This window comes from Oryx dammah, unplaced genomic scaffold (assembly GCF_014754425.2).
Source record: "Oryx dammah isolate SB20612 unplaced genomic scaffold, SCBI_Odam_1.1 HiC_scaffold_11072, whole genome shotgun sequence".
In the NCBI taxonomy this organism is placed as follows: Eukaryota; Metazoa; Chordata; class Mammalia; order Artiodactyla; family Bovidae; genus Oryx; species Oryx dammah.
In genome coordinates, this window is record NW_024080466.1 from 2,632,045 (window position 1) to 2,658,176 (window position 26,132).

At 37.8% G+C, this 26,132-nt stretch overlaps 2 protein-coding genes across 4 annotated transcripts in view; one reads left to right on the forward strand and one right to left on the reverse strand.

Annotated features, from left to right (window-relative positions):
- Nucleotides 1-19,311, forward strand: part of LOC120860419 (unconventional myosin-VI) — a 159,815-nt gene extending 140,504 nt beyond the window's left edge. Inside the window, exons 27-36 of one of the 3 annotated variants that reach the window (XM_040236216.1) lie at nt 174-252; nt 1,126-1,289; nt 3,987-4,010; nt 4,416-4,445; nt 6,194-6,232; nt 9,846-9,949; nt 11,209-11,340; nt 14,134-14,160; nt 16,745-16,963; nt 17,476-19,311. In XM_040236216.1, the coding sequence (XP_040092150.1) occupies nt 174-252; nt 1,126-1,289; nt 3,987-4,010; nt 4,416-4,445; nt 6,194-6,232; nt 9,846-9,949; nt 11,209-11,340; nt 14,134-14,160; nt 16,745-16,963; nt 17,476-17,675 (1,018 nt within the window). In that variant the 3' untranslated portion in view covers nt 17,676-19,311. The remainder of the gene's footprint in view (nt 1-173; nt 253-1,125; nt 1,290-3,986; nt 4,011-4,415; nt 4,446-6,193; nt 6,233-9,845; nt 9,950-11,208; nt 11,341-14,133; nt 14,161-16,744; nt 16,964-17,475) is intronic. The other 2 variants (XM_040236217.1, XM_040236218.1) reach the window with 2 other exon arrangements.
- A 4,680-nt stretch (nt 19,312-23,991) lies between these two features.
- The window catches only part of LOC120860405 (interphotoreceptor matrix proteoglycan 1-like), a 157,171-nt gene continuing 155,030 nt past the window's right edge, over nt 23,992-26,132 (reverse strand). Inside the window, 3 exon segments of the mRNA XM_040236206.1 lie at nt 23,992-24,068; nt 25,533-25,593; nt 25,746-25,818. Of these exon segments, the coding sequence (XP_040092140.1) occupies nt 23,992-24,068; nt 25,533-25,593; nt 25,746-25,818 (211 nt within the window).

Genomic DNA, 26,132 nt, shown 5'->3' on the forward strand with positions numbered 1-26,132 from the left:
CTATCAAAGTTAGATTTTATTTTTCAAAAAATAAGTTAATAATGTAATAGTCAAGAGGTTAATTTGACTTCCCATTTTGTAACATTTATTTATTAATAGTTAAACTTTCTTCTGAAGAGTTTCTTATTTTCTGTTAATTTTTGAAGAGTTTTCTAATTTTTTTTTTCTTTTAGGAAACTTGAGATGGAAGCAAAGAGAAAACAAGAAGAAGAAGAAAGAAAGAAAAGGGAAGATGATGAAAAACGTATTCAGGTCTGTACTCTCTAGGCAGTCAGACTGAATTCTTACTAAATAGAATCTGCAAAACTATAAAACAAAAGAAGATCTTCATTTACTAGATAAATTGTCACCGATTTATCCTAGAGAGCAAAGGCAGTTTCAGAAGTGGTTATGGGAAGGGACTTTGGAGCTAGGGAAGTGAGTTCAAATCCAGCCTCTCCCTGACAGAAATCGTGATATTGCAGGAGTTACAGTGAGTGACTGTGGGTCACAGTTTTCTTTCTGGAATGGAGATAAATAATAATTGTGAGCATTAAATGAGATAATACCTGTTAAAGCATTTAGAACAGTGCCTTGTTTAGTATTAGTTTGTCATCATTCAGAGGGGGAAAGTCAGATCAGCATTCAGTCACAACATAATTATCTAATATTTTAAAATGTTATTTTATAACTTTGTAGATGCTAATATTAATAGGTTAGGATTAAGATACTCTCCCTACTGCCACCATCTTTTTTTTTTTTTTTTTAATCCATGTCTGAGAATAATTAATCCTATTTTGAGTGTCTGTCTGTCTTGGCTTTCTGATTTATCCTGAACACAACCAAGACTTTGAATTCCTGAAATCTGCAGTGGAGGTGTTGGTATTCAGGTCACACCAAGGCTACTGATGTGATGTCTGGGAGACTCATATTCTAGTGATGGAATGGCGGATTCTTGCTTTGGGGCATGAGGAAACATTAATCACAATATAGAAGGGGAGAAGATGGTAGATTTCTGGTTAAAGAGTGTGTATTTCTTAGTTTAAAAAAAAAAAGAAAAGAAAAACGTGTATGGAGCAAGTGTGCACAGTGAGGGGGATGAGCAGAGAGAGAGAGGCCCGGCGTCAAGGCCTTCTGTGCCGGCAGGCAGAGGTGGAGGCGCAGCTGGCCCGGCAGCGGGAGGAGGAGTCCCAGCAGCAGGCGGTTCTGGAGCAGGAGCGCCGGGACCGAGAGCTGGCGCTACGTATCGCCCGAAGCGAGGCCGAGCTCATCAGCGACGAGGCGCAGGCCGACCCGGCGGCGCTGCGCAGGTACCGTGTGCGGGCCGGGGGCGGGGCGGGGCGAGGTGAGGTGGGGCGGGGCACGCGGGTGGGCGGGGCGATGCCGCCGGGGAACGGGCGCTGCTGCTTTACTCACCTGCCGCCTTGCCTCTCCTTCGACGGAAAGGGGAGTAGGGGGAAAGTCACGTTGCCTAGGTCTTGGTATATTTGCCACTTAAAAATTATTTCTATTTACTTTTACACTTAAGTCAGTGAAACTGTTGATTTCATCAAGCTGTGCTGAAAATGAAAACTGCTATTTCAGTTCATAAGTACTTAAAGGAAACATCTTGGTTTACTCTGAAACTATCAAAGAATATTGTATAAAGGGTAGACAGTTTTTAAATATCTGCCAGTAGATACTGGCATGAAAATGGTGAATATGTTATCATCCAGCTTAATATATTTGAGGCTGGAATGTATTACAAATTTTTCAAATGTATCATATACCCTAACCCCTGAGAAATTTTACACATACACATACCTTTCCCCACTGTGATTTAGAATAAATAAGATTTACTCTTCCAGCAAGGCAGCTTAATCACACGGAAACAACTTTGCTCCTCGGGTCTGAATGATCTCTAAATAGTATGGAGTGTGGAAGTGTCAGGGCAGTTTATTTCTCTTCCTTGGTTCTTGTCTCCTTGCAACAAAAATTTGGAACAACGGACCAAAAACTGTTAAACAACAGACAGGTTACAATTTCAGCTTAAGCAGACACTCCCAAGGGAGTCCTCATCCTTCCTACCCACCCCTCTTGGCTTCCCTGTTTTATTCTTCCATTCTCCTCCTTTTTGTTATGCCTGGTTCGGAGCAGGGCTTGCACCCACCACCAGTCAATGAAAGGGAATGCAAGTAGGCATGCCCTCAAGGCCGATTGACGATTTCAAGTTATATAACAGCGGACTGTGTTGCTTACGTCTTCCCATAATTCAGTCTGTTAGATTAGTTGTAGAATATTCATCAGGCCTTACTGGGCTCCTCATGGCCAAAGGTTACTTGGAGAAGCCTCTGTGGCTGTTTTGTATCCACTGTGTTAGTACGGTTCCTGTGCAGGAGTTGCAGAGTCTCTGTGGTTATCTTGTAGCATCTGTGAGCTCTCCTAGGTGTGTCTGGGATGGAGTTTAGAAATCAGATTGCATCCTTTTCAGCCAGGCCTTCCCTTGCTGCCCATGTCTAACTTCCTACTGAACAGAGGAATACAGAAGTTCTTGCTAAAAGTTGAAGGAAGGTTTTACTATAACAGATTCATTTTTAAAAATATACAATGTACACACATTCGTTATTACTATTTATTTGTAAAAACAAAACAAAACTCAGTTGTGGAATTCCTTTATGCATAAGTACCTATGTTGTATATATATTGCAGGCCTGTGTGTAACTATACTTTTCAGAATGTCCAAGTGCTGTTTATGACAAAATAATTAAAACACGACCACTAGATGTTGCTATTTCCTTGTGAAAGGTAGAAAATTTGGTCCACATTGGAACAAGGCAATTAGATTTTATTTAGTTGAAAACAAAGACAGGTAAGGAAAAGGGTATGTGAAGTTGCCTTTGCACGTTTTGTACTGAGTGATTATATTGGGGAGCTCTGGAGCTTGAATTGTACATGAAAGTTATATTTAAATAAACTGAATAGGGCTATGTGTTATAATAACTGTTGAGCTCATTGGTTTGGAGCCACTTTTTGGGCTCTTAATTACTAACATTCTTACTATAGTTAAAGTGAGTTTGGTTGATGCTGGCTTTCTAACTGCAGGTTCAGCCCAGCTGCTATTGAGTTCCTTCCCCGTGCCTCTTGGTGATGTGTCTGCAGCCTTTGTGGATAACCAGCTAGTGGGCTAGGCTGGGTTCCCAGTGAGCCAAGGCTGGCCATGGTGTGTGTGAGGAAGTTCCGCACTTGCCAGAGCTGACATTATTAAGGCTGAAGCTCTTTAGGGAAGAACTCTTTAATGGAGCCCGTGTTGGTATTTATGGCTTAACTCTGTGTTTAAGCATTTGAAATATTTAGCTCTATCCAGTGTCATTCCGTGTGCTGTGGATAAGATACTAGCTCTTTCGTGAACTCCTTCCCATCCTCAGAAAAATGCAGTTCATCCAGTGTGAGTGGTCTTGGACAGAGTGGGCCATTTAGGAACTCTAGCAGAAGGGATGAGCGGCCTATGATTTAAATTAAACAGCATTAACTGGGTGATGAGATCGCTACGAAGTAATTAGGAGATACCGAGTAGTTATGACTTGAAGGGCAGAAGAGTTTTAGTTCTCCTGGGGGATAGCTGTAGGGATGATGTCCCCTTCTGGGACGGTCCCTTCGGGTCCTTTCTGCCAGCTGTCTTCCAGGAAGCTTTTCCTGACCCTCAGTTTCCTGTGAACTCCTCCACTTCTGAACCACCTGGTTATTTTACACACTGTACTACAAGCATTAACACTTTATTGTGGATGATGTTCTCTATGTATTTTCCCATGTTTGATTATTTTATCTTACTCCATGGGCTACAGCAGTTTTTGAATGTTTATGTTACGTTAGTTAGCACTGAACTCTTTCTAACATGTTTATGAGTAAGAACTTAAGTAACTCTGTTCTCAATATATGGCATGAAAATGTTCTTGGGGTCTGTGATATATTTAAAAATATATATGTAGATAGATTCTGCTGCAGTAAACAATTTCAAGTTACTTTTCCAGCTTGGATTTCCATCCAGTAACTAAGTAAGAATTGTTTCCTACGTATGTAATGTATTTCAAATTATGATCTCATTGAATAACACTAATGATCCTTGATGCAAAGTAATGATTTCACATTTATATTATCATTTCTGAATTCTACTAAAACCGAACACAAACCCCACCTGAGTAATTTTTTAAAATCTAGATATAATATATTCACTCCTTAATTTTCACAGAATGCCTTTAGTTTATTCTTTTCTAATCATTTGTAATGAAGATTTAAAAACATTAAAATTCTGAGTGTTCTCATACATAGGTTAAATAGAGATAATGGAGTTTTGAAAATCAATTTGCAAAGTCACTGAAACACAAATTTGGCACAATCCAGATTTTCAAAGTTCAGAATTGGTTATGGTATTGACTAAAATATATGTATTCTTTTCGCAGAATTAACGGAACAAGACGCACAATGACACCGTATGTCATTTCCCTTTTAAAGTTGACTTAATCGTGTAACCTTTTTTTTCTCTTTTTTAATAGGTTGTGGATACTTTTTAGGAGAAGTATTTTCCTCATTGAAGTAAATTTTATGTCATTATTACTATCATCATCATTACTATTTTTCCCAGGAAAATGTTTAATGCTCCTTTTTGGTGTTCAGTCACAGTAGTTTATGATTTGGTTTCTTTCTTTGTGTTTGGTAACTTTGTTTAAACTTTAACACCCATTTTTTGTGTTTTTAATTTCCTTTACTGATATCTTTATAGAAGTAGATGTAGAGATATAAATAAGAATAAACAAAATATTTGAAGTATTTGAGTCATGGCAGATAGCTGTCTTTCAGTATGTGTAATAGTTTATTCTGCTAACACCTAAAACAGCTCATAATTTGAAGTTATATATATATGAATTGCTAGCTGTGGTACTCGTGTATCTTTTTGTTATGAAAATCTCCCCACAGAGAGAATCTAAGTAACATTTTGGGATATACATATACATTATATGCATAAAATATACTTTTTGCACATATTTTTGTATATGTGCTATATATATATAAAATTTGGAAGTTTGTTTAAACAGCTTTTATTTCTCCAGCTGTACCCTTTATAGTGAAGGTTCTTCACTCTATCAGATCCCAGTACCAAGAACAAATGTTTCATAAATGATGCAACCTACTTTAATAGTTTTCTCTAAATAATACACATAAAAGAGAAATAAAAGACAGTAGTCTATAATTATTTATTTTATTACATTTTATTTATTTTAATATGAAAGTGCTGACTCTCAACATTAGAAAAACAGTAGTAGTTACTCAGCTGTTTTCACATATACATAGAATCACCATGAATGCAACAGCTACCAATGCAAATTGATGTAAGAAGTTTGTTTCAGTCAGTTAAATGCCAGGAGATCTTCTCCTTTATGATCAGGGCCCAGCTCTGAGCCTGAAGCAAACATGGCCATCTTCTTTTCTCTAGATTTTTGCTGATTTATAAGATTTTTGAGGTTACCAGAGTCTGATGAATAGAATGAATAAATGATTGATTATGAAGGAAGAGAGCAAAACAGGAAAATAAAGTGCTAATGAAGCTGATGAATATGATTACATGAACATTCCATTACACAGAATTAAGCAGATTTTGAGAAAAGTTACAGTCTTCTGGTTAACAAAAAAAAGTAAGTTTTTGCCTTTGGGAAATGTTTATCCTAGGAAGGTCAGAACACTTCTGATCTTTAACAAGTGCTTGATGCATTTGAATTTTTTTAGGCATGCTTTAATTTAGAATTTTAGAGTTTTGAGCACATCAGACTCTTATTTAAACTCTGACACAGTAAAATAGATCATTTGGTGGACCACCGTTATACCCTAATTAATATTTACCAAGCAACCCCAGTGCAAAAATCCCTGTACAGATTCTGAATTCCACCAAGTTCCCTGTTTGCATTTAGAACAGGCTGATTATATTCTATACATAAAAATATCACAGAAGCATGGCTCTCATGAGACATTATCCAAAAGTTTCTACTGCAAAAATGAAGTTCAAATAACTTTAACTGGATTTAAACAAAAATTTTGTTGTATTTTATAGCTACAAAAAGTGTATTACCAACTTTTGCAAAGTAAAATAATAGTGTATGGTTACTAAAGCAATAATCTTATTGAAATTTTCATTATACTTTTATATAGTTGTCTTATATAACTTGTAATATTATTTTTCTTATAGGGAGCAAATGGCGAAAGAGATGTCAGAAATTTTGAGTAGGTTAGTGCAGTGTAATTTGGGGAGATAAGTGTCACATCAAAATCATATTTTCATCACTTGGACCAGAACCTGTTATATAGAGTAGCCTGTTCTTTCCACGTAAATTTTCTGTACAAGTAATGTCACTCTGCCGTCTTGCCACACTAACATAGAAAAAGGTTAAAAAAAAAACAAACCAGAGCTCCTGTAAACTGGCCTCTTTCAGTGGGGATACAACTGGTATTCAGGTGGGACTGTCCCTTGTTGCTGGTGCTGTCGCACTCACCTGGGACCCCACCAGTTCAGTCTTGGTCGGGGGACCCTTCCTGTCCTTTTGACAGAAGGGACACTTTGAAACGCCCCCTGAGGGTGGTGCTGCCCCCTGACTGAGACCCACTCTGCCCGGGGAAGGAAAGAGAAGTGAGGAAGCGTGTGGCCCAAGGCCCCTGCCCACCATAGCACAGGGATGGAGAACCAGGGTGGAAAAGCTGAGCCACCAAGGAATAGGGCTTCCCAGCAGGATCTGGTCCATTATCACCTGGATACGAATCAGTAACCTTTTAACTTTCAATTTGGAACTTACAGAGCTAATTGAAAGTGTTCAAATTAATGTGTTTTTTTTTTAATCAAAGTCAATTTTGTCACTGCCTTACTCTGTTGTTCACATGATTGTCTTTATAACAAGTCTAAATAATTGGTCGTTGAAAGTGAACCTTCATTTTCTATCTTAATACTTCCAAAGATGGGGGGAGCATTTAAGTGAATTTGATTTATGTACTTCTTAGGATGCTAAATATGCTATTAGCAGGTGTATTTTTCTTTGAGGTAATAGGAATTAAAAGTTGGTAACAGTAAAACCATATTTCAAGTAGTAATAATTTGAATTCAGTGTGATTTTTAGAAGTATCAAAATACATCTTATGTATATCAACATCTCATATATATTCTGACAGTCTATAAAGCTGTATATTGTGTAGAATCACTTTCTCTTTCAAAAGGAAAGAAAACAGCAAAAACGCATAATTTGAGCTGCCTTTCTAGAAAAGACTGGTAGAAGAGCTAGGAAGAAAAGATAATTTTTTGGTTAAACTTATTGAATGGTGGTTTCAGGATGCAGAAAAGAAAAAACAGATATTTGAATAATGTTAAAAGCATAGTTTATTGTTAAGGGTAATAGAGAGAGCTTGCTGACACACAGCTGGCTCTTTTTGAGCAAAGCATTTAAGAACAAAAAGTTCTGTGAAGAATGGCCAGTTACACAGCTTATGAAGAAATTCTACAGTGAACTTGAAACAGACTGTAACCATGAAAATGCAGGAAGGACTAAATGGGCACACATTATTCCTTAACTTGGCTTATAAGTGACTAAAAATCATCAGGTGTAACAATTTTTAAGTGTGTAGAGTGAAGTATGCTACTTTGTATTCTCTAAAAATGCATAACTACCCCTTTCGAAGAGTCAAAAGTACCTTGTTTCAGTTCTAAGCTTAGCACCGAAGGAGTAATTTTATTTCAGGAAGGACGGTTCATGTTGTCAAGCCTCGTTTCAAATAACATTGGTCTCAGTAAGTGTCTTACGTCTGGGTTGCTTGCCTTGCTTGCTGTTGTCTTTCAAAATGTAAAATGCTGAGAAAATACGAGGTCATTTTGAACATTATACCGTGGTCATCCCTCAGGAGCATTGCTGTGAAACAGCTTATCCCATTTAATTTTTAAACTATTTATCATTTTACTTTTCATATTGTAAATAGATGTCTTTTATTTTTTCTTTCTTTCTGTTTTCCCACTCAAATGTTCCTGCCAGTTGGGGCGTGTTATAGTACTTGTGCCCTTTGGAATCTCCGTTCTCTGTCTCGTGACCTACAGCCATTTTCCTTCAATTTACTAGTTGTCATTTTATTACTCACTGAATACCAAGGTGTGGTTTTATTTGCTTATAGAACTTTTCAAACTTTTTACCTGAACTCAAAAGTCCTAAGAGTTTCCAGGCTCCAGCAGCTCTTCTGGAGACTTATGCAAAGGGTGGCAGTTTGGCTACTCCCCTGGGGACTTGTAAATATCCAGACATCCAGGGAGAATCAGCCAGTAGGAATGGTTGGGGCTTGGTCATCTGCAGCTTCCAACAGTCTGCAGGTGACTGGCCCTTAACCCATCACGTGCTTCTAACGATCTTAAAGTCTGTGATTTTTAAAAACAATTTTCAATTAAAGTATAGTAGATTTACAGTATTGTATAAGTGTATAGCACAGCAGCTCCATTTTATATATAGATACTTTTTTAGATTCTTTTCCCTTAAGACATGGATGGGCTATCCACTCCAGTATTCCTGGGCTTCCCTGGTAGCTCAGCTGGCAAAGAATCTGCCTGCAATGAGGGAAACCTGGGTTCAATTCCTGGGTGGGGAAGATCCTCTGGAGAAGGGAACATCTACCCATTCCAGTATTCTGGCCTGGAGAATTCCATGGACTGTATGCTCCCTGGGGTTGCAAAGAGTCAGATACAACTGAGCGACTTTCACTTCACATAATCACATAATCCTGAGCTTAGTTCCTGGGCTATACAATAGGTCATTGTTGGCTATTAATCCTATACATAATAGTGTGTATATGTTAATTCCAGCTTCTCAATTTATCCCTTCCCTACCACCTTTTCCCCTTTGGCAACCCTAAGTTTGTTTTTTGTGTCTGTGATCTTTTTCTGTCTGGAGAATAAGTTCATTTGTGTCTTTTTTTTTCTTTTAGAGTCCATATATAAGAGATACCACTTGATATTTGTCTTTATTTGTCTGACTTAGTACAGTAATCTCTAGGTCCATTCATGTTGCTGCAAATGGCATTTTATTCATTTTTATGGCTGAGTAATATTCCATTGTATATATTAATTATACCTACATCCTCTTTATCCATTCATTTGTCGCTGGACATTTGGGTTGCTTCTGTGTCTGACTGTTGTAAATAACTCTGCTATGAACATTGGGGTGCATGTATCTTTTCCAGTGATGGTTTTCTCTGAATATATGCCCAGGAGTGGGATTGCAGGATCATATGGTAGTTCTGCTTTTAATTTCTTAAGGAACCTCTGTAGTGTTCTCCATAGTGGCTGTACCAATTTACATTCCCACCAACAGCGTAGGAGGCTTCATTCTCTCCAGCATTTATTATTTGTAGACTTTTTGATGATTGCCATTCTGACTAGTGTAAGGTAATACCTCATTGTGGTTTGATTTTAAGGGATATATATATATATATATATATACTATATATATAAATGTATTAAGTCTTGATCATACATCCATGAGTTAAAATATTTAAACAGATGTGGGTAAAATATTTAAACAAGTATTAAAATTTTTTTAATTTAAAAATATTTAAATCAGAACTTCTGAGTCCATGGTACTAGAATATTGGAATCAGAAGTTCTGATTTAAAATCTAATACAAAAATGATGCAGTGGAAAATTATAATTTGCCTGGGCATTCCATAGTATACCATTTTTAATCTCGTCTATTAAAGATAAAAAAATTATATTTTCCAGTAGTTGTTTCCAGCTTGCAAACTAAGGTTCATTTTCTTGCCTATTTAGTCAGTATTTTGTGTTTTTAGTTTCAATATGTAAAAATGTGTAATAATTACAGAGGCCCTGCTGTACAAGCCACCAAGGCGGCTGCTGGTACCAAGAAACACGATCTTAGTAAGTGGAAATATGCAGAACTCCGTGATACCATCAATACTTCTTGTGGTAAGTGTACAAGGAGGATGAAAAGTGGGACGGTTCTGTAGCTGGCAAGTAAATACCTGGATTGGGGTGGGAATTTTTTTCATATAAATTAGTTGAAGCCATTCTCTTTTTACTCACACCTTGCGTGAAGACCTAGTTTCTTCACAAAGCTAAAAGACAGATATTAAGTTAAATTGATTTTGCAGGCCAGAGATGAAGAGCACAGAGAAGTTACAATTAGGGCTGTATCAGTGACTGACTCTCCTAACATGTGGTTCCTGGTAGCTCAGACAGTAAAGAATCCTCCTGCAATGCGGGAGACCTAGGTTCGATCCCTGGGTTGGAAAGATCCCTTGGAGGAGGGCTTGGCAACCCACTCCAGTGTTCTTGCCTGGAGAATCCCCGCGGACAGAGGAGCCTGGCGGGCTACAGTCCATGGGGTCACAAAGAGCTGGACACGACTGGGTGACTAAGCACAGCTCACAGCACTCCTGTCCTTATTTGTAACAGCTAAATGCCTGTGTATCAGACCCTGTTGGTCTGTGAGCTCAGTTGCTTCATTTGTGGCCGACTCTTTGCAACTCCGTAAACGATACCCCTTGAGGCTCCTCTGTCCATGGGATTATCCCAGCAAGAATTTTGGCCCATAAATGTAGAGTGAAAAATGGCAGTGGAGTTTTTCCTTTTTAAAGCTGTTTTTCTTCCAACAGAACAGAGTAAAATACTGTATCCAGGGGATCCCACACAGTTGTGTTCACGTGTCAGTCATAGTATTTGAATTTGGGACACTGTAACTAGGACCTCAGACGTCATAATTGTACAGGATGCCTCTCTATTGTTTTTTCCCTTGTCGCTGAATTTATCTGCATAATTACAAATGTAAGACATGTAGTGCTTTTAAATCTAGCTTATATTCGAGCACAGTGACTTCTTATTCTGTTATTCTGGTCTATGACCTTGGACAAATGACTTAACCTCTCTGATCCAAGTTCCTTATCTATAAAAGACCTATTTGGTCCAGAGTTCTTGTGTGGAGTAAAGATATAAGATAGTAGTTATGCCTAAGAAAATGCTCTGTAAGTATTTAAAAATAGTATTACCATGAAAGTACTCATCTTTGGCAATAACTGGTTTACTTTTGGTTTTGTACTGTTAATTTAAAAATGAAACCTTCATTTAAAAATACGTATGTTTATGCCAAAGAATAATTATGCTAGAGAACTAAATTAGGATGTTAATTGCTTTTTTTTTTTTTTTCAATCTTTCTATGTACCTGATAGATATTGAGCTCCTGGCAGCTTGCAGAGAAGAATTTCATAGGCGACTAAAAGTGTATCATGCTTGGAAATCCAAGAACAAGAAGAGAAATACCGAAACAGAACAGCGTGCTCCAAAGTCTGTTACTGATTATGGTAAAAACACATCTGTACTTCTGAATGTTCCAAAGTATATGTGTATAATTACATGTAACTATGCATAAGGCATTTGGGTAAAACTCTCCAAGTTTCCTCTTACTTTAGAACTGTGGGTCCACTGAACCTAACACAACCATGATGGCTTATCTTTCAAAGTATTATTTCTGTTAGGTAAATAATACTTTAAAGTCATATTTATTTTACAAGTATTGAATTTACTTGTTAAGATAATTTCTAGGAGTAAGAACCGCCTCTACTGAGGAAGTTGTGTGATAATGCTGTAAGTACATATTCTTTCCACATATGCATATATAGACATATGTAAAGATTAAGTGCAGAAATATAAAGAGTGCTATGAAAAAAGAATATTTATTGCAAATGCTGCTGCTGCTAAGTCACTTCAGTCATGTTCGACTCTATGCGACCCCACAGACGGTAGCCCACCAGCCCCCGTCCCTGGGATTCTCCAGGCAAGAACACTGGAGTGGGTTGCCATTTCCTTCTCCAGTGCATGAAAGTGAAATTTGAAAGTGAAGTCACTCAGTCATGTCTGATTCACTTTATAATACTGTGAAAATATAAGAGTGAGAAATAGTACCTTGGTTTAGAAGAATTTTCCCTCAACCAGAATTTGATTTTTTGACTGAGACCTAAAAATGAATTTTGCTACTTTGCTGTTCTAAAGGCAAAGCTGTATATGTGAAATTGGGAAATACAGCAGAAGAGTCATAACCTAGTAAAAGCACATACTAGCTTTAACATTAAGTAAGAATAACTGTGAGTTGTAATTTCAGTCTTAAAAACAATAGTTAGAATTTCATTTATTCAACTTGCTACAGGAGCAGTTTATTAGGTTAATTCTGGTTAATGTCAAGATGACAACTATTAATATCTTTTTTTTAAAGAGGTATATCCCCAATTCTTGATGGTATAGTTTAGCCATGCATGACCCAAGCTGACTTACGAAATGAGCTCACGGTTATATTTTGTCTCCTTACTACCTTCCTAGCAAATAAAACAGTGTTTGATGAAAGGCAATTAGATGGTAAAATTTAAGTGTTTCTAAGCTGTTGCAAAGATTAGATTGAGGAAGGGAAGTGCTAGTGACTGCTTATGGGTGTCATCAATCGGAATGTCAGACTCTTGAAAGAGCAGTAAGCTTGCCTTGCAACTAAGAGATGGCAGGTGGAAAGCCCTCTAAACACTGCTCTTCTGTAACTACCACTCTCTTCTCTGGTTTAAAACTTTGTCTCTGGGAATTGAAGATGACACAGTGATTCCATTCTCTGTTCACTGTCTGTGCCAAGTTCCGACCACCGTGGCTGTGTTTTGTGAAAATGACAAAGGAGTATTCTTTTTAGCGATAATCTTTAGCTGTGATGTCCTAATCATGACCTTCAGCTGATTGCCTTTCATTATGTTCTGTTTTAAAATTTATACATCTGAATGATTGCACTTCTTTAAAGAAATAAATGTTATCATATTTGACACCCACATTTTTAATGAATATATAAGTATTTATTGTATTATTGTATCAAACCAAACTTTGGCACCTTACTCAGCCAACTTTGCCCCAAAAGGAGCAAATAAAATGTGGCTTACCTTACTGGTTCCCATACCGTTTCCATTCATAATGTACCACTGGGAAGAACAACAGAGTAGACTAAGAAAATTTCCCAAGGGTCCCATCCGGTATGTGAACAAAGCTAGGACTTGTGTATGAACATACTCCACATATATGTAGTCTTCAGAGAATTTTAATTGAACATGGTGCATTTTCAGGGTAAAATGTAACTTCTGCTCTGAAAAGTACATTTTTATTTTTCTTTTTCTTTCATGTAAAATTCATTCTGACACAGGAATACAGTTAAAAGGAAAGGTGACGAGCACCAAGATGCTTAACAGCTTATTTGAGAAAATTCTGTTCTCTAGGAGGTTTCCTAATGGTGCAGCTGCTTGACTTGTAAAAGCAGTGGCTCTGCAGTTTAATATTTAGAAGGATTAGAATTCCTTAATTTGAGAAAGCAAAATGATGACAGCCTAGCGATTAACGAAAATACAGCCTTGGTGTTGCTGCCTCAAAGAGTACGACACTGACAGACCATGATTAGTTCTTAAGAGTTAGGAGTTGGGAGGCTCAGAAACCCCTTGCCTTTTGCTGTAGTAGGGGAGCATGCCCCCTCATCACATTTACCCTGGAAAGAGGCTTTCAGAAATGATTTTAGGGGCAGTAGCAGATACCCAGTAAAGGTTTACATTTGCTTGCTTGAAACAGTGACTTTGGAGAGTAGTTTTATTTCATCGTCCCTAACTAAAAATGTTGTCAGCTTAAGATTTAAGACAGTGTGAAGAAATTAAAACCTGCTGAGTATATGTAAGTGTGGTAGTGCTTTTTCTCTATATAAAAAGAATTTTTAATGAATTTATGAGTTATTCTCTCCCCCCCCCCTTACAAAAATTCTAGTAATACTTTAATGGTACTCTCATGTTGATTATTAAGTTGCTGTTTTGGATTTTTATTTGGATATTGCTGTGTTTAAAAATTAAATTTTGGTCCTCTTTGTATGTCTATCAAGCAGGATGTCCCCCAAACGTAAATCAGAATAGATTTTTAAAAGTTGGAAAGCAGCATCTACTTGTAGGTTATTATAGGAGTACTTGGCTATGGATAGGGAATTTATCTGTTAGTTACCACCTCCATTGATGGGAAATTGTTATGAATTAGAAGAATGCTTATGTAACATTTTTGGCATTTTTATCTTTTCTTCAACATAAAATATTTGTTCACAGATTTTGCACCATTTTTGAACAATTCACGTAAGTCAATGGGTGGTTACTCATGAGCTAACTGGAAGATGGGTTAAAAATACAAAGTACTAACTTCTTCTAAACATTGTTTTGCTACAATTTTAAGGTGAATTATAGTACATTAATTTTGGTTTATACGTACTAAGATACTTAATTTGAAATAGTACTTTCATTTGGATCACTCCAAAATATATTTGCAGAAAAAAATTTAGTTAATCTGTTATTTTATCAAAGTGCTCAGTCGCTCAGTCATGTTTGACTCTTTGCAACCCCATGGACTATAGCCAGGCTTCTCTGTCCATGGAATTTTCCAAGCAGGAATACTGGAGCAGCTCACCATTTCCTGCTCCAGGGGATCTTCCCAGCCCGGGGGTTGAACCTGCATCTCCTACTCTAGCAGGCGGGCTCTTTGCCTGTGCTCCACCTGGGAAGTCCCTATTTTACCAAATGGCTTCCTTTTTAAAAAACCTAGCATTTTAAGCTGAGTATATACAATTCTTATTGTAGCAAAATTCTATCTTAATAAGCAGCTAGTCTTTTAGAATAAAGACTAACTTTGGGTGCTGGTTTCAAATGCTGTAATAGTATAAGGATTTCTGTCCAAAGAGATTTGACTTTCCTGTGATAATGTACACAGCTTAATAGAATATCTCTTAATAGGAAGAGAAGATTATTCTGTTACTTCTATAGCTTCCTATGATACATGTTTTTTGATAATGTAAAAATCTTTGAGTCATCTTAGTGTACAGTAAATTTCTTCTAGAATCAGTTGAACAGTAATGATTTGAATATAATGCCATATTTATTTGCCAAATGGTTGCACATAATTATTTTTTTGCCGCTTCTAGTAACTTACAAACTTAAAGATTTGAAACATTTTCATACACTTTAGAAGAACAATTGAATGTGAAAGAAATAGTTGTTTAGAAGAGTAGTTTTAAGCTTGCCACATCTGTACTTTGTACTTTTCCAGATGACTATTCATTTCCAGGCTTCCCAAATACAGTTTACTTTCTCACATTAGTAAAAAAAAAAGCCATCCAAGGCTTTCTGTTGGGTTTCTTAATTTTATCCAACAGGAGATTGTTATTTTGAAAGAAAAAAAGTAGGTTATACTAATGGGTGGCCATTGGTATCTAGTATGTTTTGATCAGTAGGACCTTGATTTCTAATTCACTGTTTAAGATGGAAGGGAGGGATTTCTCCTTTTAATCCTTTTAGTTAAATGTTTTAGTTTTGAGTTAGTGTACATCCTGAAGAGTAGCTAGTTTTTAAAACTCGAAGTGGAAGCACTGAACTGTAAGTTGTTTTGAGGAAATAGGAATGAGAGGATAAATAAGCTCATCTCTGGTAACATGCTGAAGGTGGCACAACTTTTTTAAATCACTAATAAAGCTGGGACTCTCTTCTCATAGGCATATACAACTTTGCTAACTGCTTTTTGCTTTCTGTTGTTTGCACAGAAATAAATTCAGCTGCTCTATAGCTTTTGCTGTTGGTGCAAGAGGTAGAATAAGAGTAATTTCATCCTTTCAGTACTTGGAAAGTCTTACAAAAGCCATGTGACTGTCCTTGACTTAGACATATAAGTTTTCATTGACATACTTAGTTTCAGTGAGATTCTTAACTGAGCTGCAGTAAATGATTGGTCTACCTTTAAAGTTGTGAGTATAGAGAATATTAAACAGATTTACCATAATTATGCTCCTGAAGATGTAAAGTCATTGCCCCAGAGAACTGTGTGTTTTCAGGAAAAAAAAAAAAAGAAAGAAAAAACCAACCATAATGAAAATTGAGCAAGGGAAAAGAGGTTACTGTGAGCTCAATACTCAGTGTTAACAGAAAAGCAAGGATTTTTCTTTTCTATTGGCAAAGAGAACCAAATATTATACACGTTCCACTTACTACAATGGATTTTATTCCAAGAGAAGTCTAATTTCAGAGTAAGTAAATTTGAGTGAAAGTTCATGCTTACTGTTACAGTTTTGTTGTCATGAAGTTGTTTAAATCTTATTCATAAAATATCTGTGTTATCTTGGCCATTTTAAATCCCCAAATCAGTTGGCAAATGAGAAAACTTTTATGTCTTTCACTTCTTTGAGGAAATTGTGGTTAAATTGTCTAATATCTTGAATCCCTTCGATTTGTAAAATTGCTATTTGTTTCATCATAAATCGTCCCATAAAAATCATTCTGCAGTGTTCATATGAACTCCTTGGAGGAAAACTATAAATCTAGTAAACAGAACTAGTTTGCTTTCCTGCCGTGTGAGTTCATTGCATGAGTTCATTTTAGGTAGGGATGCAAGCATTTGTGGGAATTGCTGGGGTCTGCTGTTGTTATTGCTGCTGCAAGTGGTGCTGGTGGTGTGGTGCTGGTGGTTGGGGTGTGTGCGGGGGGAGAGAATATTCTAAAAAAAAAAAAATCATGCTTTGAATTGTATTCATTTGTAGACAATTAATATTTACATTTTGTTTTAAATTCACTATTAGGACCCCCTGTCTCGGCTTAAAAAAAGAACTTGGTAGTGCAGTCTAGGATTAAAGACTGTTTACCTTATCCCTTGGGTGACTGTCCTTGTTCCCTGTGACAGCTCAGCACAACCCGGCAGCCCAGCTCCCTGCCAGGCAGCAGGAGATCGAGATGAACCGACAGCAGCGTTTCTTCCGCATCCCATTCATCCGCCCCGCGGACCAGTACAAAGACCCGCAGAATAAGAAGAAAGGCTGGTGGTATGCCCATTTTGATGGACCATGGATCGCCCGGCAGATGGAGCTTCATCCTGACAAGCCCCCCATTCTCCTCGTGGCTGGTGTGTACAATTCCCATGAACAAACATTTATAAAGCAGAAAAGTAGTGTATACCATCTGAATGAAATGGGGTAATGTAATAATGCAGTAAAGTTCAGGGTTGAGGAATGGAGTTTTGCAGTTAAATCACATCAGTTGAGGATAACTTATTTACAGCGTGGAATCAATCGCTTGGATTGTGTCCTCATGGAGCACACAGAAACTTGTCTGTGTCCTTTCGTATCTAATTATATAGGTTGCCTTGTAGTGGTTTAAGGAAATGTGGCGTTTGTCTTAACCCTGGTAACTTGTTGGACCACCTGCATCCTTACTATATTCTGAAATGGTGTACTTGGGGGAGGACACATTTCTTACTGGTGAATTTATGAAGCAAATTTCAACCTTCGAGGAAAGAAATAAAGTTTTAAAAGTTCTCAAATCTATGACAACTGGTAGACATTTCAGGAATAAAGTTTACAGTAAACGGATCTGAAAGGAGGTATGGTTAATTCTCTGATGTCTCTATCCATGCAGGGAAGGATGACATGGAGATGTGTGAGCTGAATCTTGAAGAGACAGGCCTGACTCGAAAGCGCGGTGCTGAGATTCTGCCAAGACAGTTCGAAGAAATCTGGGAGCGCTGTGGAGGCATCCAGTATCTCCAGAGTGCAATCGAGAGCAGGCAGGCCAGACCCACATATGCCACGGCCATGCTGCAGAATCTGTTAAAGTAGAAGGTGCGCTGACCTTGCAGCTGGCAGGCCTTGCCATGGCACTAGGTAGGGAGTGTGCCCCAGAGATTGAACCCTTCCACGATCAAGTTAGGATTACTTACACAAAGTGAACAGATTTTACTAATCATGGCTTTTTGTTAAATCAAGGTTAATTATGGTAGTGACTTTGGGACCGAAAAATTGTTTTCCTGTATCCAGCTGTAACTGTTAGACCTCTCGTCATTGTGATACTTGTTACACTTGGACAGACTCTGACATCTCTCTTTCTTTGCCAACAGACTACCTTAAATCCATTTTAACTGTTCTCTAGGAAAAGAAATTTTAAAAAAAATGCAGAATTCTTGCTTTTTAAGGAGGCCACAGTACCATAAAACTGGAATAAAGAAAACTTAACTTCAGTTTTCTTACAAAAATCAAGGCACTTAGAATGATCAAGGCACTGGTGTTTTTTATATGAAAGCTGTATCCTTCCTTTACTCACTTTTTTAGAAATTCATGGAAATTTCCATCAAAGGTGGAAAATCCCCCCCCGCTCCCCGACCCCGTTTTGCAACGTCTTAGTTTGAGTAAAGCAATTTACCTGAAGTTCTAGAATTCTGGAGAGAGCCTTGATGTGTCTGATACAATCTTTGATAGAGAAGGTACATAGTATTCTGCACAGATTTGCTTTGCTTTTCTATCACATTGTGTTGCTATAAGAATATGTTCTTACACTCCATGAACAGATAAAGGAAATTTGGATCGTTTAAATGCTTGAAAGTTTTGAGATAACTTTTGTTTCATTTAGAAAAAGAAATAAGTTTTAGGAGGCAGTTTGGCTTAACTGACTGAATTCAGATATTTCAGTTTCATCTCAGTTGCAGTTTTATATCAGAATCTTGTCCAAGTTGTTTCACATGATTTTAATCTAGTGTTCTGCTGCAAAACACTCCTGTTTTTTAAAAAAATTCCTGTTGTCTTTTTTGGCCTTTGAGATTCTGGTAATTGTAGAGCTCTTTTATAAGCTTTGTAATTCAAAACCCCCTCTACTTAGAAATTGCTTGTTTCATGTAACTGATAATTTAAAAAAATGTTTTTGTGTGCTGTTTAGTTTTGATCAAATGTCAGCAGTTTCAGGCCTTATATTTCTAACTTTCATATTAGGAATTTGGAAACAGAAATACATCAAGGAGTTATGTTGACATAGTCCTAAGGAGTCTTGTTTGTATTTTAGAATAAAATTAGAAAATAAAATTATTCTCTGTACCTTTTTTCTCTGATGTTCAAAGACTCTAAACCTTTGAAATGAATTTCCAGTAATTTTTTTTTCTCCTAGAGAGAGCCACCTCAGTTAGGAAAGTATTTCCCAGCTGACTAGATTAGAGCTTGTGAGCCAGACACTGTTTTGGAATTGCTTCTCTCATAATATGTCTTAGTGTAGAGATATTTATTTATTATGACACTGTGCAAATGACGGTCTTCTGTTAAAGAAATTAAATGGTCCTGTCTGTCCTGTTGAGAACGTCGATGTGATGACCCTCCTTTGAAAGCTGTATTGCTGCATAGACTCACCCACCCGAGTCATGCCGTCCCTGTGATTTGGTGACAGAAGGTCTGGTTACTGAAAATAAATGTCCTCTTCTTCCTCTTCTTATCACTTGGCTTTAACTGGTGTTTTTATTTGTACAGGATAGTGAATTAAAAGCTTTTTTTCTTAACTGGTAGCAAGTAGAGTCCTGGAAGAAAATTTAGTAACCAAATAGATATTTAATGCCTTGTGTCTTTGGTACTGTTTCCAGAAACAGCTTTATGTGTGTCCGAGATCCATGCGGGCACTTCATCACATAGGTTAAATTATGGAAACGAGAGAACTTAAAGTTGTGAAGAATTTGTGGGAAATGTGTCACGGTCCGTGCCCATCTCAAGCACAGACCGGAACCTAGTGCTCTGAGTGCAGTTTACTTGTTTTCACAGCTCGGATCCTGTCTGAATCAAGTTTCTTTATGATGCCACAGATCATTATCTAGGCATTGGAAAGCTTTAGTTGCTCAAAGGGTTTGTGAAATGGGCCTGACCTTTATGCTCTTTGAATCACTGAAGGGTACAGAAAAAAGTTTAGCTAAGAAATAATAATTAAGAGTATTTTTTTAAAAAGAAATATATCACAGCAAAGCATTGTTACAGATCTTTATAGTGTTTTACTTTAATAGCTGATAAAATTATCATCAGTCTTAAGCCTGAAGTCATTTTATTGCTAATTGTGTTACACAGCTGTCCTGGAACACGTCTATTTTAAGTAGTCTCCTGAGTTAGTTCTGACTCCAGGAGACCTGCCCTAGTTCAGATAGACTTCCAGTCACCTCCATATAACAGCTCCACCCACGCAGAAGCCCCTTTGCTGGAGAAGCCTAGCACCCTTCATCCTTTGAGGGAAATAGTGGAGGTGGCATTCTGAAAAATGTGGATGCAGCTTCTTACAGTGTTCGCAGTCAAACCCAGAAATGCCAGATGAAAACTGGATGAATCCAATGTAAATTTAAATTTTAATCAGTCATTTTAATTGGGATATAAAATTAGAAGTTTAAACCAGCATACTCTACATTAAGAGCCAGTTTTTCTTAATACTTGTCTTGCTCAGTATCAGTTCCTTCCTTAGCATATGCTTTGTAAAGGTAGATGTCCATAAAATACTAAAACTGAGAAAACAGAAAGTTTTCACATTCAACTATAGTGGAATTCCTAATTCATTAACACATTTAAGATACATATTGTGAGCTATGGGTAGGCTCCAAGAAAAAGTTTCTCTAATACTCACGTGGTAAGAGAGAAGTGAGTTTTCTTAGTTGTGAGTTTGAGTAGATGGCACTGTTTCAAAGGATAACATGAGGAAGAAGTAAAAAGAGTGCACTTAGGAGCACAGGCCTGCACAAAAAACATTCTATTGTAACTTACTTTCTGCTTCCTATAGTGACTTTTTATAGGTCATGCTTTCCAGTAACATAGTGAACCCTTTTGTAGATAGCAAAACAAAAGATCATATCAGATCACAAAAGAAAATAGTTACCACAAATAACACAAGTGGTATTTGTGAAAACTTAGAGAGTAGAAACTCACAGGCTCAAAGAATAATGAGGATTTTGTAGTTTTATTAATTGGATTTTTAAAAAGCTAGTTTCATTCACAGGTTATTGCAATGGTTCTCAGGGGATCCAAATAGGTAGATCTTTGGTTTCTTCACCTGAACCACCTAGAGAGTACCGGATCAGTAGAATAAATAGTATTGGATGAATCAGTCAGTGAATTATTACAGTGTTAGTGGTAGACTTGACTGCTTTTACGTGAGAGGTTAACAGAGATCCAGACAGCTCGAGTAATTGAGTTCTAGACCGTGAAAGAGAGAGACCTGCCTTCACTCCACTCGTGGGGCATGCAGTCAAGCAAGCAGACTTCTTCGAGTAACCCCTGGGGGTTTGCAGAGGGTCGCTCCCCTGTCACTCCCCATCTTCAGAAGGGGTGGCAGCTTTTGTCTGCGCCACATAACCACCGGTAACAATTACTGAGTGTTTTCATTTCTCCTAGAAGATGAATTAACAAGGGAGGGGAGGGCAGAGGATACCTAAAGATTACAGTGAGGACCAGCAGGGGCAGGGGTCGGAGCCGATGTAACAGTAGGGAGAGAGAGGAGTGGATGGGAGAGAAAGAACAGGGGTGCAGCTGCATGCCGGGCGGAAAGCACTGGTGTGGCGTAGGGGGCCGGGTGCTCCTAGATCCTCCCCACGTTGTAGAAGGAACTGTATGCAATATAAGAGCAGAACCCATGGACCTATTGAGCCTGGACTGAGACAGGCCTGGTGTATACATTCTTAGCATATAGAAATGGTATGCTGGGGAAGGCCAGTAGACATTCTGTGCATAAGCCTTGTGGAAGGGTGAAATAGAGATCCCTCGAGAGGTCAAGCCTACCCATTCCTGGACCAGATCTGGAGGACAGTGAAGTTCAAGTCAAATCAGTGTAGTCTTCCTTCCCCATGACTAGCCTAATGGATGGCATAGTCTTCAATAGGAGATAACCAGGAAAAAGTTCACATCAAAAAGAAAATCTTTAATCCTAATTTTTACCTGTACCAGACGCTCACCTTCAGATCCACGTAGATGTGTTACTTGGCTGTTTTCTTTTCATTTTGAAAATTCAATGAATTATATCTGTTACTTAACTTTTCCTTATTTCCTAAAGATGTGTATCTGACACTGTCCTAAAATATTGATGCCCTGGAAATACAAATAATAAATGCTTTCTATGTAGAACTTCCTCTTGCTTCTTGTGCTTTTAATACAGTTGCAAGGTGTTGCAAAGTTGTAAATGTTCCACGTGTTGCCATGTTGCCTCCAGTCCAGTGGGATAAACTGGAGAAGCTAGGATCTTGAAGTTGGTCCAGTCACCGGAAACTCTGTGCCAGGAGGCGAAGAAACGAGCAAGGAACCTGGGTGATTGGAAGGTCCTTGAGCTCTGACCCCAAACGTCTGGGTTCTCCCTCCAGGGAAAAGCAGGGTCATATGTGAGCCACTTTGCCTAGATTAAAGAGAACCCAAATCTTGGCTGCCTTTCCCCAGACCCTCATCAGTCTCTTTGTGAGGTGACACAGGATATAAAAACTGGGGACCCAAAGAAGAGTCCTTCTCCCTGAGAGACAGCTGGTCTCTGAAGGCTGACTTGGGTGAAGCCTACCGTGATCCAGAAGGGTCTTCTGACGGCAGGGAGGCGGGCCGGCTTACCTCAGCAGCTCCTCTCTGAGGGGTTGGAAAAGACCAAAAAGTGGGTGATCCAAAGGGTGGGGGACACTTGCTTCCACAGGAGCCCTTCCCCACAGAAGCTGGAGTGCTTGCCCACTTCTTTCCTTACCCAAAGCGACACTCTCTGTAGTAGTTACAGCATGACTGACATGTAGATGCGGAGGCCACGTTACGGGGAGGGAATGGCGTTAGATTTTCGCTTCCTGTCTTGATGGAATTGGTCTTGTATGCTTCTGGTTGGCCTGTCATGCTTCTGACAAGCACATTTTCCTCTGGGGAGTTCCAAGGCCGTGGAAATGAGCAGGTACATGTCTTGCCACCATTCTTGGCTTTGCAGCACTTTATCAGGACACAAAAAGTCTCCGTCCCATATCATCACTCCTCACTTTGGGGAGGATTGGGATGAGAATAGGGGTGAAAGTTATGCCTTTGGGAGACAGATATCAGTGATTTTTTTCCAAGGGTTTGCATGCTTAAAATCATTGACCATAATCTATAAAGCAAATCCAGGAGATACCCAGTAAACACACATTATAAATCTATGGAGATATAGTACATATCATATTTTATTGAAATTAAAGTTTTGCATCAAATATAATTGATAGTTGAACATTTGAGAGAGAGATGGAGGAATTCATTTTTCATTAAATGCACATTACAAACTGGCTGAACTGGAATACCTTGATGCCAGTCTACCTATGCACACACCACAGTTAGTGTCAAGGATTACCCAGTGAAGTTACCAAATTGTAGAAAGGTATAGTTCATCCATGTTGGGAAAGAGGAATTGGTTATGTCACAAAGTACAACCTCACTTTTCCCCCTCAATATAGTATCTTCCTTTAAAATATGTCTATGCAGTTATAAGAAAAGTAAGATTTTCCCCATGGTATGTATATCCCAGTTCTTCAAAGGAACAACCTAGGAATTACTGGCAGCAAAATTACCTACTGTGTAAGCAGTAATTTCTTATACAACTAGTATGCCTAAGATCTGAAGAGGTGTGTAAGTTATAGACAGTGACGTGTGGAGTGTCTATGTACTCACCACAGTTCATGTCCAATATGCGTTCATTTTGCACCTCCCTGCATGCGTCATCTTTTATGTACATCCTAACATGTGAAGAGCTTTATTTCCCGGTAGATAGTCAATCCCACCCCCCTGCCCCCAAATAATAAGTTGCACTTGTAAATGATCTGTGAGTAATATTTTAAGGGCGGCTGGACAAAAACCTGTTTGCTATCACCTTGACTGAAACACTGAGAAATAACCGAAATATTTAATATGTTTCACTGATTGTGTTTTGGGTTTTGATAATAAGCTTCTTTTTCTTCAGAATTTATTGGTCTTCAAGTATATAAGTCTTCTCTATTTGAAATGTGATGTTTTCTGGTTCTTAGTGTTGACTACATGCCTGGATTTTGATGACCAGTGGATATGCCTGCCTAGGTTTTCAGAATTTTGAGAGAGTGAATCCAGTTTTCCTTGAGAAAGCAAGTCATTTCTCTTGAGATAGATTAAATGATAATTTGTACACTTCCAGTTTTTAATTTCCTTCTCAATCTTGATAGTTAAATTCTTCATATCCTATAGTCAGTAATTCAAATTTCTTTTCATGGTTACCTGGAAAAGAAATATTTTTAAGAGATAAAGAAATGCCACCCAAGGTCAAACCAGTGATTCATTCCAATATTACCTCTGCTGGTAGATGAGATAATATGCTTGTCATTTAGGATATATTCTTTGAAAGGTGGGAGAAGTCCTCCCCCCAGAGATCTCTAACTTTACAACCTACTGAGAATGTATTCAATTTCTTCCTAAACTTTCTCAGACTGAATCAGTATCTTGAAGCAGGAGTGGCAAATAGCTTGTGACTCAGTCACCATGTGCCCTTCCAAGCATTATTTTTCCAGACTGCTGCTTCATCTGAAATGTGGTTTCTGATTCTCCCTGGTCCTTCTGGCTTCAGTTGGTGTACACTTCATCCTGGAGATGTTATTATCAGATCCTGTGTCCTGTTGTCTTTTTATGGCCCAAGTCTGACCCTTTCCTGTCTTTTCAATGTTCTTTGTTTTAGGAAATAAAAATGGCACACATTAGTCTTTGTGCACCCTTGAATATACGTGTGTGTGGTGTGATGGCCTCAGCATCCTTCTTGACTGTATATGGACTCCATGATGAGTTTCAACTGCAAGCTTTGTTGTGTTTGTTTCCATTTAGCACTGTGTATATATATATATATATATAGAGAGAGAGAGAGAGAGAGACAGAGAGAGAGAGACAGAGAGAGACAGAGAGAGACTTCAGGTAGACTGGACAGGACACTGGCTGATTAACACTCATTTTTACCATAAAGATTAGGTATAATTTTTGAAACTAGGTTATTTTAGGCTATAAATTGTCCAAGGTATTTATTTTTTGAAAAGTTATTTTAAAAGCTCTTATGCTAACTTGGTTATTAGATAACTTATTTCCCTTTGTAGAATAAAATTTTAGTCAAAAAAAAAGATTGAATGGATGAGTATTTTGAAAGAGACATCTAGAACACTGGAAGAAACCTTTATCTGAGGATGAACTTTTAGGAATTTTTGATGCTGCTCTTTGTTCACAAATCTTGTTTCTCGTACATATTTTTGTTTAGCTGATTATTTGAAATAAGACATTTCACAAGATTATATATATATGACTTATGTATATATATATATATATATATATATGACTTCCCTGGTGGCTCAGACAGTAAAGCGTCTGTCTACAATGCGGGAGACCTGGGTTCGATCCCTGGGTTGGGAAGATCCCCTGGAGAAGGAAATGGCAATCTACTCCAGTACTATTGCCTGAAAAATCCCATGGACAGAGGAGCCTGGTAGGCTACAGTTCTATGGGGTCGCAAAGAGTCGGACACGACTGAGCGACTTCCCTTTATATATATACATATAATTACTCAACTCCAGGTATATAAATAATGATTATGAAAAATTCAACCTTGTTGAAATGCATTTGATAAACTGCATGTGTATTTTTATAAGAAAAGGTTAGAAATATAATATGCCTTTTTTCCCCTGAAATCTTAACTGTTTTGTCTACATATTTCAATTAGTGCCAGCCACTGTTTATCCTTTTTGTACCAGGAATTGCCTTTTTCCCTCTTAAAACACAAAATTAAAAAGCCTGGCAAATAAAGGAAAAGTGTTTTTTCTTCTCTCTATTTAAAATATGAGTCAGGCCCAGAAATATTTTTAATTTCCTTCAGAATTCTAATTCAACAATTAAAACCAACATATAAAAATACAGTCTTACCTTGTTATCTTGCTGACGTTGGAACTTTTTAACACCAGGTTCATACACTTGATTTTTAGATTGATCTAGTGATCTACAAAAGAAAGCAAAAACAAGATATCCTGCTTCCTGGACTTACCAATATTAAGAGCAGCTACAGTTTTCTCATATAATGTTTTAAAATGATTGTGACACATGAAAATAGCATATTTTTTTGGAGGTGTCTTCCACTGGAGTTGGGGGAAACATGCTTCCTGCATTCCCCACCCCCACTGAGTTTTGCCTTCCAGTTGGATTACTATTCCATCGGCAATGGTCTCAGAGGGATTGCACAAAGCTCTTGGGAAAGAGTGATGTTTATCTTGCAAGAAGTGGGGTTATTTTTGAACTCAAATTCTGACTTGTATT